Source organism: Meriones unguiculatus, chromosome 6, assembly GCF_030254825.1.
Source record: "Meriones unguiculatus strain TT.TT164.6M chromosome 6, Bangor_MerUng_6.1, whole genome shotgun sequence".
Taxonomy (NCBI): Eukaryota; Metazoa; Chordata; class Mammalia; order Rodentia; family Muridae; genus Meriones; species Meriones unguiculatus.
This window is the reverse complement of record NC_083354.1, coordinates 64857356-64871187: the sequence shown is the minus strand read 5'-3', so window position 1 is coordinate 64871187 and position 13832 is coordinate 64857356. Positions and strand designations below refer to the sequence as shown.

The following is a 13832-nucleotide window of genomic DNA, read 5'->3' as shown; positions in this document are numbered from 1 at the left end:
TTATTACCATGATTACCTTGTCACATGCCCTCATCCCTTTGTGGGTCAGACTGAAGACGAAAAGTCAGGCAAGAAGCTAAGCAATCAATGGGTATGCAAACTATGTCTCTGAGCAGTTCTTATTCTGCCTGCAACCTAAGGCCTTGCAATAGGGGCCAAAAGTGTCTAAAACATAGACCAATGGCTAAGCCATGTAAGAAGAGGAAGCCCAAGCTGATTCTTGGACATGGAGAAGGAACTGTGCTAAGAGACGCTTCTCAGACCTGGGCACTCAGACTCGGACTCACCCCTTGGTCTCTTCCTTTCTTGGAGTACTTGACTCTTCTTGTTTCACTTCAGCTTTCACTGCTGCCTTCCGGGGAGCTACAAGGGAAGACAAGAAGTAGAGGGTCCCTACTTCACATTCCCCATATCCCATGCCTTGTCCAGTCAGCATTCCCTGAACAGAGCTGCACAATCTATTGTCTGCATAGCCCAGAGGGACAAAGAGGAAAGAGGTGCTCACTGAAGAAGCTGCTGAGTGTCTTGGCAGCTCTGGCAGGAGGCTTGCTCTGCTTCTCTTCCTGAGGCTCCTGTTTCACTCCGGCCTTACACGTTGGAATGTTCTCTGTCTTTGTCAGGGTTACTGACTCTGAAGAGAGAGGGTAGATGGTGATACAGTTTCTACCTTTTGACTTTTAGATCTCAAAGTCACAGTGCCCTATATGTGGAAAACTAAGCAATTCCAACCTTTCTCCACTTGTTATGCAAATGCAGGGTCTCTCTAGCCTAAAGTTCATGCCTCAGAGTTAATAAAAGCACAGCTGACAATGGGCAGGAAATGGGAAGGCTTAAGAATAGTAGTGAAAAGAAACTTCAGTTGAGGCTGGAGAGATGGCTCAGAGGTTAAGAGCACTGCTTGCTCTTCCAGAAGGTCCTGAGTTCAATTCCCAGCAACCACATGGTGGCTCACAACCATCTATGAGATCTGGTGCCCTCTTCTGGTGTTCTGATGTACACGCAGACAATACTATATAGAGGAGGGAGGGAGGGAGGGAGGGAGGAGGGAAGGAGAGAGAGAGGGAGGGAGGGAGGGAGGGAGGGAGGAAGGAAGAAAAAACCTGAGCACCCAGCTGGGTGGCATCAGCCTCAAGTACCAGCTATTCAGGACACAGTGGCAGGGGGATTACAAAACTATACAGCCACCCTGGACCTCATAGTAAGATCCTGTCTCAGAAAAATAAAATTCAGAACTGGGAGTGTGGCTCAGTAGCAGAGCACCTACCCTGAACCCCTAGTGAGAGGAATGAGGTGTGGCTCAGTATTAAACATTTGCCTAGAATGTGTCAGACCCTGGGTTCTACCACCAGCATATCACACACACACACACACACACACACACAAAATGCTTACCATGAGTTTGAACAAACAGTACCATTTTTCTTGCATTTGAAGAAAACAAAATAAAGTATGTGCCTATGTATGTCCTTGCAGTCGTCACCTACGACAGAGGTCTCAAGAACAAGAGGGAACAGAAGCTGCATATGCTTTTGCATATGCAAGAACCACGCCCACTTCTGAATCCTGCAACTAGGCTTAGGTGTCACACTTACTAAACTTAACCTTCTCAGTTTGTTATACCTGACTGGCACTTATGATGTCTAAAAGCCCTTTAGTTGAGAACTCTTCTCTTTTCCTACATGCATGGGGTAAAACAAACAATAAACCCAATAGTAACAGCAGAACCTATATTTATCTTGGGTCACACAGAACCCAAGTTGGAAAGTATGTGCCTTGATTTAAATGAGCCACCCTCTACAATCAAGTTACTCCCCAATTCAAGATCATGAAGCTGGGGAAATAAGCAACTCATCAGGAGACTTTGTGGGCTCACAGGGAACTATGAGCTGGTCCCCCTCCTTTTCTTCCTTCTGTTTTACCTGTTCAGCCTCTGTGTGGCTTTCTTTTTGGGTCTGTGTTTCTGATGAAAGACAGAAAAGTTAAATGGCAGTGAGGCCTAAGGGCACTCCCACCGAGTACAGTCTGTAGCAGGAAAGTCACAAATTCAAAGTCTGCCTGGGCTACAGAACAAATTCAATTTTTAGTTTGGGCATTTCTGTGAGACCCTGTCTCTAAAACAAGATATTCACATGTAGCTCAATAGTGGAGCATTTGCCTAGCCCATACATTTTTTAATTACATATGTACTAAAAAGTCATGACTCCAGGGTAATGACAAAATCACAGACACTAACTTAGGGGAAATTGCTTTAGGGCAAAGATACTCCTTTTACTTGGAGATACTCAGAATGGCTAAAAATCTTCAACTTAAAGTGAAATTTTTTACTGACTACAAATTGCCAATAGGAAATCAAGACGCCACCAAATAATTCAAACCAGTCTCAGGTAATTGAGCCTAATGAAGATTTTTTTTCTTATCACATGAACAAAAACCTGGCTGTGTTAACAACTGCAACTGATGAAATCACAGACAGCCCCATGATCAATGGCCCCATCCCTATGGCTGTTTCCCAGCACTGCCCCAAAATAAAGGAAACCCTCTCAACAGTATGACATTCTGCAGTCTCCGAGGGAAGAGAACAACACCTGCTGGACACTACATGAAAAGCTAGCTGAGGGAATTTCATTATAAAAACAAGATTTAAAAAAAGAAGCAAAAAGACACACACGGTATATACTCACTCATATAAACATACAACATAGAATAAACCCACTAAAATCTGTATATCTAAACATACTAAGCAAAGAGAGGACCCTAACTAAAATGTTCAATACCCATCCTGAAAGGCAAAGAGGATGGACATCCGAAGAACAAGAAAACAGGAAACAACCCAGGAACCTGCTACAGAGGGCCTCTGAAAGCCAGAAGAAGAAAACAGGAAACCTAGGAACCTGCCACAGAGGGCCTCTGAAAGCCTCTGCCTGATGCAGACTGTGAAAGCAAATACTGAGCCTGATGGCCAACTGACGGGCAGAGTGAATGGAATTTTATGTAAGAAGTGTGAAATAGTAAGAGCTGGAGAGGACAGGAACTCCCAAGGAGAGCAACAGACAAGAAAATTTGAACACAGGGAACTTCCCAGAGACTCATACTCCAACCAAGGACTATTCATGGAGATAACCTAGAACCCTGACAATGCAGCCACTTCTGATGAGAACTGATAGACTAAGATCAGAAAGGAGAGGAGGACCTCCCCTATCAGTGGACTTCGGAGGGGCATGCATGCAGAAAGCGGGGGGAGGGTGGGACCGGGAGGGGAGGAGAGAGGGGCGTATGGGGGGGATAAAAATGAATAAAGTGGGGCTGGAGAGATGGCTCAGCCGTTAAAGGCTAGGCTCACAACCAAAAATGAATAAAGTGTAATTAATAAAAGTTAAAAAATAAATAAATAAAATAAAATAAATATATATATATAAATACTAACTCAAGAACAAAATATGTTTCTCAAAAAGCTTTCACAATGAGCTCCTGTGAGGGGTAATGAATATTTATTCATTTAACTATTTATTGAAACTGGGTCTTGCTGTGTAGACTAGAATGACCTCAAAGTGGCAGTGATCCTTCTGTGTCATGCCTGGCCCCAAATCTGAAATGTTGACTTAAAGGTTTAGATATCAGATCCAGAAGTTGATGTACTGCACACACCTCTCCTACCCTTTCAGGTCAACATTCTTTGTCATGGGTTTATGTGAGCACACACTTGTGCATGCACGCACACGCTCACAAACACACATACATACAACACACACTTTTCTCATCCTGGTCCCTCACCTTCTTCCTTCTTCCTTTTCTTGGCTGCTCTATCTTTGTCCTCATCCTGCTCCTCCGGAGTGTCTTGAACTGTCCGCTTCGGGAGCTGCTTCCGAGCTAGGAAGGCAAAAGGAGCACTGTGGCTAAACAATGGTTTGTCTGTGCATGCCCCAGCGAGATCAGATACACTGCCTGGTAGAGAGGCAACTTAAAAACGTTCTAGATTCCCTTCCCCTTCTATACCTGCCATAGCTACTAACCAATGTACACCTCATCTTTCAAGCTCTGAATCTGTGACCATGAGTGAGTTTTTTACTGTCCCCTTTCTTTTATTTTGAGAAAGAAAACAAGCTCAACTAAATAACAGGATGTATTCAGCACTCTCAGCCTGGTGTCTGAGAGTCTTGAGGACCCAGCCACTACTCTCCTCTCTCAACATACTATCCTCACACTGCCTCTCTGTTCTTCAAACCACACTGTATTCTAGAAACACCAGTGTCAGAATTCCCACATGTCCTGTTTTTCCTACCTCAGGGCCTTTGCACATGTGTCTCCTATCTGGGATAATCTCCACTTGCCTTTTCTGACCCTTCCGTCCGTAGGCACCATGGACCACTGACTTCTGATCTCTGGAGCAGCACGGTGCCCAGCTCTACTCCATGGAAGAATTCAGGGAACTGCATATGTGATATTAAACTTGAGCATTTAAAGGGTGAGGGGAAAAAAGCCAACAGAAGAACCTAGTTTTAACCATAAATTATGATCTGACCACATTTTCTATTCTAAATTATGAGCAGCCTTTTCTTAAAGCTGAGTAACTTGACTAAATCTGGAATTCTTAGGAGACACAACTTTGTGAGGTGTGAGTTTTAACTGTGGGAGACTCACCCTGAATTTGGATGGCACTATCCTATGCACTGGGGACTGAGAATATATAGAAACAAAGGAGGAGAAAGTGAGCTAAGCACCAGTGTGATCTGCTTCTGCTTCTGCTTCTGCTTCCTGACATGGATGCAACATGACCAGCTGCCTCCTGCTCCTGTTGTCATGCCTTCCCAATCCTTATGGACTGCACTCTCAAACTGTGACCCAAAATAAACTCTCCTATCTTTAAGATGCTTTTGGAAGATTTTTGTCACAGTAATGAGAAGGGGAAATAAGAAAAAAGAAATAAATATACACTAAGTCTTCAAAATCTGACCTGCTACACATACATGTCAATTCACACATCAGGACTTTGTCATGAATATTTGGCCTGTGTTTAGGTTCTTAAAAATTGACAGCATTCTGTATAAAAAGCCAATTCCCACACCCAACCTGTTCATAGAACACTGGAAAGTCCTCCCTTGCTGAGGCCAGCTCTGATGGAGCACCCTGTATGAAATGCAGAGTTTAGTAGGGTTTTTAATTTTAAGTCTGCAGACTACACTGGCTGAACTGGTAAGCACTTCAGATCTGACAGATCACGGATGCTCAGATTGCACTGGCTTCCCAATGTCCATTAATTAAAGCACCAGAACTTTACAAGTCCCCATCTCAGTCACCACACTGCAAACCATCAGAGCAGGCTCAGTCCCCCAATTCACAGGTGGGCCCCTCAGCTGGCCCTTTCCCATAAAGTCTTCCTCCATCTAGATTCTCTAGAATGTTCTCAAGTGTCTTTATCCAGTGTCCCTTTAACTCTCTGCTCCCTATAACAGAACTCCAAACTTAAGTGACCCAGATGTTCCCAATTCCTTCACACTACCTGGAATTCTCTTCCTTTCTCCCATCCCACCTGGTTCTCTTTGTCTTTCAGGGCTCAGCTTAGTTACCTTCTCTTCTAGAACTCTATATACTTGCACTCTTGTGTTCCTATGTTGAGCTGTGAGCAGCCATCACTCCCCATGATAATCACAACTTCTAACATATACCATATACTGACTGTGGGCCAGGCCAGGCCAGGCCCATGCACTTTACATGAATCAGCTTTTAATCCTGGCACTTCTGAGCAGTTGGCACTATACCTCAGTGGCTCAGTAAAGTAGCCACACCTTTGCAAAGGTGAAGTTGTTTGAATCAGGTCACAGAGCTGAGGGACAGTTAACTGTGCTCATCATCACAGAATACCATCAGAGCCACTGGCAGGATGATCACCATGGGTAGTACATATGGAAGGGAAGAAGCTGGCCTGTCCTTACCAGTGCGACGCTTTGGGAATCCTGACGGGGAGAAGTCCAGTGAAGGGCTGCTGGTGAAAAAAGGGCTGTTCTCAGGACTTGTGTCAGGGCTGGGAGGAGTACTCTGTTTGGAGTCTGACACAGGCTTCTGGAAGAAGACAGAAAGAACAGTTAATAAATAGGATAAAAAGGATGCAGGTATCACCTGGCAGTCACAGCTACAACATACTTCACAGTAGAATGGACTCAGCCCCTTATGTCTATCTTCATTTCTAGTTCCTCTGTCCCATCCCCACCAAGGCCACCTTCTCTCACCTAGGTGTCATTAGACCTACCAACAAAGTTTTAGTGTCTCAGATTCACTCTATTATGGACCCTAAAATTAATTCTGGCTCTTAAAGTAACAGAATCTTCCTTTTTCAGTCCTTTTTCAGTTATATATATGGTGGCCTCACTAAAGACTGTGTCTCAATCATGGTCCTGAAGACTACATTTCTCTGCCTCCTCTGCAGCTAATGTAGTCATGAGACTAAGAACTACATTTTCAACCTCCCTTATAGCTCCCACAAGGCACAAGGAGAAGACTAACTCTCTACATTATTCTGTGATTCCATACACATGGTATGCACACACACACAAAATAGTTATTTTAAAAACTTAAGCAGAAGCAAGAAGAGTCATAAGGAAATGTAACCACAGAAAGCAGAGAACATAAGCCTGGCTCAGCAAATAGAGAAAGAGGGTTCTCTTCCCGGAGAGAATCCAATATCTAAAGGCCCTGCCCACACCCTAAGATAATCCACTCCAGGTACCTGATCTACAGAATTGCAGGATAATTGTGAAGTAGGCAGTAGCAGAGGTATGTTCTCCATGAGGTACCTGAGGCACGATGTCAAAGGACCAAATGAGCCACACCTCACAGAGAAGAGGCAGACTGTGACCCTGTACCCCAACCCTCCTGTTTCAAGGTACAACAGCAGAGATTGCCTATTTCCTGGACAATGTCCCCAGAGTCTTCCTGTACTACTCCAATCAACTGCATAGGTAAGTAGAAAACTGGCAGCCCAGAGGTAAACAAGATGGCTCAGTGGGTAAACATGTTTGCTGCACAAGCCTAGAGACCAGAGTTCGACTCCTAAAACTCATGTGAAAGTGGAAGGAGAGAACACCACAAAGTTATCCTCTGACCTCCACATGCACAGCAAGGATACACACACACACACACACACACACACACACGTGCACAGAAATAAATTTAGAAAAGAAAACCAACAAGCTGCTGGAACCTACCTGGACTTTAGGGGTGCCAGGGGTTTCTTCTTCCTCTTCCCCTTCACTGCTCAGGACTTGGGCTGCCTTCCTTCCTGGCCTCTTCACTGGAGAATCACTCTCAGGTACCACTCGATTCCTCTCCTTCAATGCCACCCTGGAAGTCAGATGACAGAGCACATGGCAGGCAGCATGGCAAAACTGATCAAAAAACTATGCATTCCCTTATCTTCCATTTCAGTAAATATCTTCTAGATGCCTCTATGACATTCACTTTTTTTTTTTTTCCCTTTTGAGATGGTTTAATGTAGCTGGGCCTGGCCTCAGACTCAGTGTGCAACACAGGCTGACTTTGAACTCCTGATCCCCCTGCCTACACTTCATTGGGATTATGATGTGTGCCAGCATACTTGACTTCATTACATGCTCTTAAAATATCCTTTCCTCCCTTCTTTTCTCCATCCCATGCCTGAGGCATCTTGTGGTGACATGTCATGAATAACATGTGTATTTCTTGGCAGAGACCAGGGACTGGCTTGACACTAACAGCCATTTGGAGACCTTTTCTCTTAGTCACAGGAGTCTCAGTTGCACAGGGACTAGTGTAATAACCTAAAGTCTTACATGAGGAAAGGGAGACTATTATTCTAAGTCATTGTCCCCTTGGTGCCAGCTCCAAGCTCCCAGCTTTATGGAGACACAGGCATGGTGGCATGCATGCCAATGACAGTCACTCAGGTACTGAGTGTCCTCAGAGCTCACAGTGTAAACAGAGGCCACCATGAGTACCATGAGTAACAACTCCCTACTTCCTGGTGATGGGCATGCAACCTATACAACTTCTTTACAAAGAGAGAAGCAGGTTCATACTCAGTACCACAGAAAGAGTTTTACTTACAGACTTTTTGGAGAATAGAGGAATAGCTGTCCACTTGGTTCCCCTTAAAACCCAGAGTGCCCTGAGCTGTATCTGACACATAGAAAATACTTGACAGCTGTTTTCTGAGTAAATGCATATGTGCAATACCATGAACAAACAACACAGAATCAATCTGCATATACAATAGCCTCACTTTTGTTATTTAAAAATAAGCTGAAGGTATTTGTTAATGAGTATGAATTACATGTCAGGCATTGTGCCAACCACTTAACCTCTAACAGTGGCAAACAGGCAGACCCTGGGCTCTACCATAACAGATACTTACCCACGCATCAGATATATTATATTAAGTATCTACTGTGCCAATAAATGTGTTTGCTGCAGCACTGCAAATTGGCCACAGTGCTTCCTCTATGAGGGATTAGTAGAAAGAAGTCAAAACATCTTTTTTGATTAAATATATATACACATATTTATTTTTATGTGTATGGGCGCTATGCTTACATGTATATTTATGTACCACATGAATGCCTAGTGCTGAAAAAGGAATCAGATCTCCTGGAACTAGAGTTACAGGTGGTGGAAAGCCACCACCTGAGTGCTTGGGAATTGAACCCAGGTCCTCTGGGAGAGCAGCAAGTGCTCTTAACTGCTGAGCCATCATACACATATATATCTATGTATGAATAGGTGCAAATGGGCATAATTGTTCCAAGAAGCCAGAGGCATCAGATCCTCTGAAACTGGAGTTACAGGTAATTGTCAGCCACCTGACATGGTTGGTGGGAAGTAAATTGTGGTCCTATGCAAGAGCAGTGTGTGCCCTTAACTGCTGTACCATCTCTCTAGCCCCAAGGTCAAATTCCTACCTTAGTTTTCTTAGTTAATGTTTTTACAATCACCATTTATAATTTCTCATATGGAGACCTATGTTAGAGAAACAAAAATACCTGCACATGTAACTACATACACATTTAGCTAAAAATAATAAAAGCAAATCTAGGTATATTAGCATAGACTGTTACAGCCACAAAGAAAAAACCTAAATATTCACCAAAAATGAAATGTTAACTAACTTCTATGATATTCATAGAAAGGAATACAAAAAAGAAGGTAAAAAGAACTGAGCCTGTGTTCCTTAACAGAAAAAAAATATTCTTTTATGCCATGTTAACAAAAGCAAATTGATGAACAATAACACATAAATATATAGCATGACCTAAGTAAATCAGAGAACACAAGCCTTCATATGCAATTTGCAAAAAGCAATGTATATGACACAATAACCAACCTCAACAAATGCCTATACTGCTTGGTACATCTGGCCAAGCATTGGTAGCCCAGGCCTTTAATCCCAGCAGAGGGAGACAAAAAACAAAAACAAAAAACAAAAAGCACATCTGATATCAGCCAATCGGATATTAGGCACCTTTTTACTCACAAGGAAACAGGGACAAAAGAAGTGTGGTTTCCTGCTCAACATCTTAATTTAGGGACTACGACCTAAATGTATTCACATTCATGCTCTGGCCCAAGGATGATTGTGTTACCCAAGCAAGGCCACACAGCATCTTTCCTGCAAATGTATGAATCAAAATGTGGCCAGTTCCCCTACCCAAGAAAAGAGTCTGGTCTAGAATGAATGCAAAGCATGTGAAAATAGAGTCCTGACAAGAACTCTGAAGTCCTGGATCCAGCTATGCCTAAAGTTGTACCTGCCTTTGGCTGACAGCTATTTAAATTAAATATCATTTGAGGCCTGGCACATGTGAAGTAGGTTTTTAACACCTGCAGACAAAAGATGCTAAATACATGCTAAACACATATATAAGCTCTATCCTAGCCCCCTTACATACTTTGGAGGGGGTCCCTTCTCTCTGATGTTTCCGGGTGTCTCCTTCTCGGGTTTCTTCGCTTTACCCTCTTTTGTGGGCTGAAAAAATGACCTGGAGGAACAAAAGGGGAGTCATTAATAGCATCGATGCTCTGCCCATCTGGGCCACACCTGCAGCTCCAAACACCATTGTCAGCCCTGCAGACTGCTCTACTTGTATATAATCTTAAGACAGGGGAGGGGCACAATTGGGACACAGGAGCTCAGTGGTAGAGGGCTTCCCTAACATGGGTAAAGACCCTGGGTTTTATTCTATTCTGGACACAATAAATAAATAAATAAATAAAGGGCAAGAAAACAAAATAAGAGGATAGAAAACATATCAACAAAGAGTTGCCAGCCCAAGACAGACAATACTCAGGTTTCCTATCACAAGAAGTAACTGAGGATTTGTGCCTCCCAGATTTCTAGAATAGATGTCCAGGTCTGAGTCTGCTAGCATCTATTCCTTTCTTTCTCTTAGTATATGACATGCGTGGCCTACACTTACACCTATGACACATGGACACATGACCTAGGCCTGGAAAACTAGTATAGTACACTATACACCTGCAGCCAGCATAATTGTTCCAAGCCAAAACATGACTATAGATATTGCTGTACCAGAAAGAGGTGGATGGCCAGGAAACAGGCTGGACAGCCTAGAGATCCAGAATAGAACCAAACAAAACTAGCAACAAGAAAAAGTCAATGAAATGATTCATAATGATATTCTGCTATGCTCATAGATTGGTGTCTAGCCCTATTGTCATCAGAGAAGCTTTCTCTAGCAACTGATAGAAGCAAATGCAGAGACCCACAGCCAAACACTAGGTGGAGCCAGGGAAACTTCACAGAAGGAGATGAAGGAATATAGGAACCAGAGGGGTGGAGGACACCACACCATGGCAGAATCAACCAAACAGGGCTCATAGGGACTCACAGAAACTGAATTGGCAATCATGGAGCCTGTATGGGTCTGAGATAGGTCCTCTGCATATATATTACAGTTGTGTAGCTTGGTGTTCTTGTGGGACACCTAACAGCGGGAACGGGGATATCTCTGACTCTTTTGCCTTCTCTGGGACCCTCTTCCTCCTACTGGGTTGCTTCATCCAACCTTGATATGAAGATCTGTGCCTAGACTTGTTATGCCACTTTCAGTTAGTATCTCTGGGAGGCCTTATTTTGAAGGGAAACAGAAGAGGAGTGGATCTGGAGGAGAGTGGAGGTAGGGAGTGTGGGCTAGAAGGAGCGGAAGGAGGGGAAACTGTGGTCCAGATATAATGTATGGTGGATAAAAATAAAATAAATAAATAAAGGAGAGAGGTACTCTTTTCCCTGGGATTGGTAATCTTGGGAGAACCAGCCTGAGGATAAAAATGTCAAATGTAACAGAACTGACCACAGAGATAGACCAGGACAACATTTTTATAGCTGAATCTAATCAAGCCTGTCACTATGGAAACCAAGTATCTTCCTCTCATGTCCTTAAAGCTACTTTTCATTAGTACACGATTTCTGAACCTACCGCTGACACTGTCCTGTACACTGAGGGGGTTCTAACTTTTGTCCACTAGATATCAAAAGCAGATTGCAGACTCCCTAAATCATCAGGACCAAAAATGTCTCTAGACATTGCCATAGGTTCCCAGGAAACAAAACTGAAGACTGAGAAACAATGCAGTAGGGATCCATACCCTGCAACTAAAAATTAATAAGTGAATTGACTGAGGCATTACCTTTCTTCCACATCCCATCTCCCATTTTCCTAACTATTTAACTCTAGTAAAGTTCAACTTGAAGTCTCCCTAGGAAAAGGCAGATTTGAAGCCAAAAGGCCAGGGTTTGGAGAGTGTATTATATGGATTCTCCCTCTTACAGGGAGAAGGGAGCTCAAGAATTGGGATGCTGAAGACACTGAGGAGGTTCAGAACGTTATAGGACTCACTTGTCGCTCCCCAAGGTTTATATAAACTGAGCAATTGCTGGGGTGAGGGGATTCTTCAGTGGAGCTGCCTGAAGGTTGAGCAGAAAGCTCCAAGGATGCGACTTTCAGAAGTCATCACCCATGCTGGAGTTAGCTTTGGAATGATACTGCTGCCTCTGAGGCACCAACTTTCCTATAAGTGATATCAATAAACTCACTGGTTCACTAAGCTAAACTTGGACAGAACCATTTCTTTGGCTTGTCATTTCTTTGGTGCCCTATCTGGCACCAAATGAGAATGTCATTTCTCATTTTTCCAGGAAACATCACAACACACAGTGCCTGGAGCATGGCAGGGACCTTACATAATGCTTCTCTGCATGGTAGCAGCAGAATTCTCCCCTTTCCTCTCTTGTTCTTTTTTTCTCATCTGTTGTACCTGAAAAAGAAATCCAAAGAACTAGCTGTTAAGGACATTGGCTATGCAGAGACTAAGACCTGAGGGTAAAGGGACAACTCTTAAGGAAATGAAAGAACAAATACAACTGGGCAGGCCTGCAGAGAATGTTCAGTGGGTAAGAGTGCTTCATATAAAAGCAAAAGAACATGAGTTTTAATCTAGCACCATATTAAAAATAAATAAATGTCTATGCAGCACAATTAAGATGTAGGAATGCACAATATAAGTAAGCCTATAAAGGCTGTATTGACAATTTATTGGTGATAGTGATCACTTTATATTTCTTGTTGTTTTAATTTTTACAATTTTTCATATAACATTATTTAGATGTAGAAATACACCTAATGAAGATGCAAAGAATGCTTTATTTTATCAGTAAAAAAATAAATAATTAAAATAAATAAATAAATAAATAAATAAATAAATGTCAAGCATGGTTGTACATGCCTGTAAACCCAACACTGTGGGATGGAGGCAGATGGAAAAAGGCAGATCCCAGAAGCTCACTAGCCAGACTGCCAGATTAGCCAGAACAGTGAGTTAGCTTCAGGGTCAGTGAGAGACCCTGTTTGAAGACAATAGGTAGAGTTGTAGTTGCACACATGGACCTGGATTCCCATACATTCGTGCATTACCAAACACATTATATGCACAATACCTGTTACACATAAATACATACACACAAAGAAAATAGCTTTACAATTAGAAACATGAACTTTCTCTTCAGGAAAAACACCCAATTTTAAGAACCCGTTTATCTCATGCCTCGTTCTGACAGCCAAGCTCACCTGGTTCTTGACACGCCAAGCTTCTCTCATCTTTAATAAATAAGACCTCTAGCTGACCAGTGACGTCATCTTGCTCTCACTGCAAGCGTCCCATTACACCTGGACCCATTACATCTAGCATCCTATACTGATTGACAGCTGGTGTCTAGCGTTAAACTCCGTACACTGTAAACATTCCCCTCCCGCCCCAGGCCGCCCTCCCCCTATAGGCGCTACTAACTCCGACGACCACGCCCACCACCGGCCTTTCACCCAGGGCTCACCCCCTCCCAGGCCTCCACCAGTCCCCGGCAGACGCCCGGCGCTTTCCAGCCAGCTGTCGCCTTGGTCCACGACTCAGTCCGTGGCCCTTCCTCCACCTGGCTCCTAGCTATCCCTCTCCCCTGCGCCCTCGGCCGCCGCGATGTCCCCACGCCCGTTCCTCTACCCACACCCCGGAACTAGCGAAGCTCACCTGCGACAAGCGCTCCGCCTTGCTCGCCGACCCGAGCTCCAGCCCCAGCCACGTGCTTATGACCCACCTGTCTCTCAAGTCACCTCGCCGGTCGCCGCACTCGCTCGTTCAGCCACTTGGACCCGAAAACCCAAATTCGCGCCACACAGATTTCGCGCGCAGACTTTGGCGGGCGGGATCGGAGGCGAAGACGGCTGAGGGCGGAGCGTGAGGGTGTCGCGCGCCGCACTATCGCCCGAAGGCTGCTGGGAGTTGTAGTCCCCAAAGCG

The 13832-nt window shown here is 43.9% G+C and overlaps 1 protein-coding gene across 5 annotated transcripts in view; it reads right to left on the bottom strand.

Annotated features, from left to right (window-relative positions):
* Lig1 (DNA ligase 1) overlaps positions 1–13784 on the bottom strand; it is a 32889-nt gene extending 19105 nt beyond the window's left edge. The window contains exons 1-9 of one of the 5 annotated variants that reach the window (XM_060385549.1): positions 13564–13772; positions 12769–12886; positions 12227–12300; positions 9915–10004; positions 7200–7335; positions 5931–6057; positions 3772–3867; positions 506–631; positions 288–363 (exon numbers count right to left, since the gene is read on the bottom strand). In XM_060385549.1, the coding sequence (XP_060241532.1) occupies positions 288–363; positions 506–631; positions 3772–3867; positions 5931–6057; positions 7200–7335; positions 9915–10004; positions 12227–12291 (716 nt within the window). In that variant the 5' untranslated portion in view covers positions 12292–12300; positions 12769–12886; positions 13564–13772. Of the gene's footprint in view, positions 1–287; positions 364–505; positions 632–3771; positions 3868–5930; positions 6058–7199; positions 7336–9914; positions 10005–12226; positions 12301–12768; positions 12887–13109; positions 13507–13563 lie in introns of those variants that run through there. The other 4 variants (XM_021659852.2, XM_021659851.2, XM_060385550.1 and 1 more) reach the window with 4 other exon arrangements.
* Between the last annotated feature and the right edge of the window lie 48 nt (positions 13785–13832).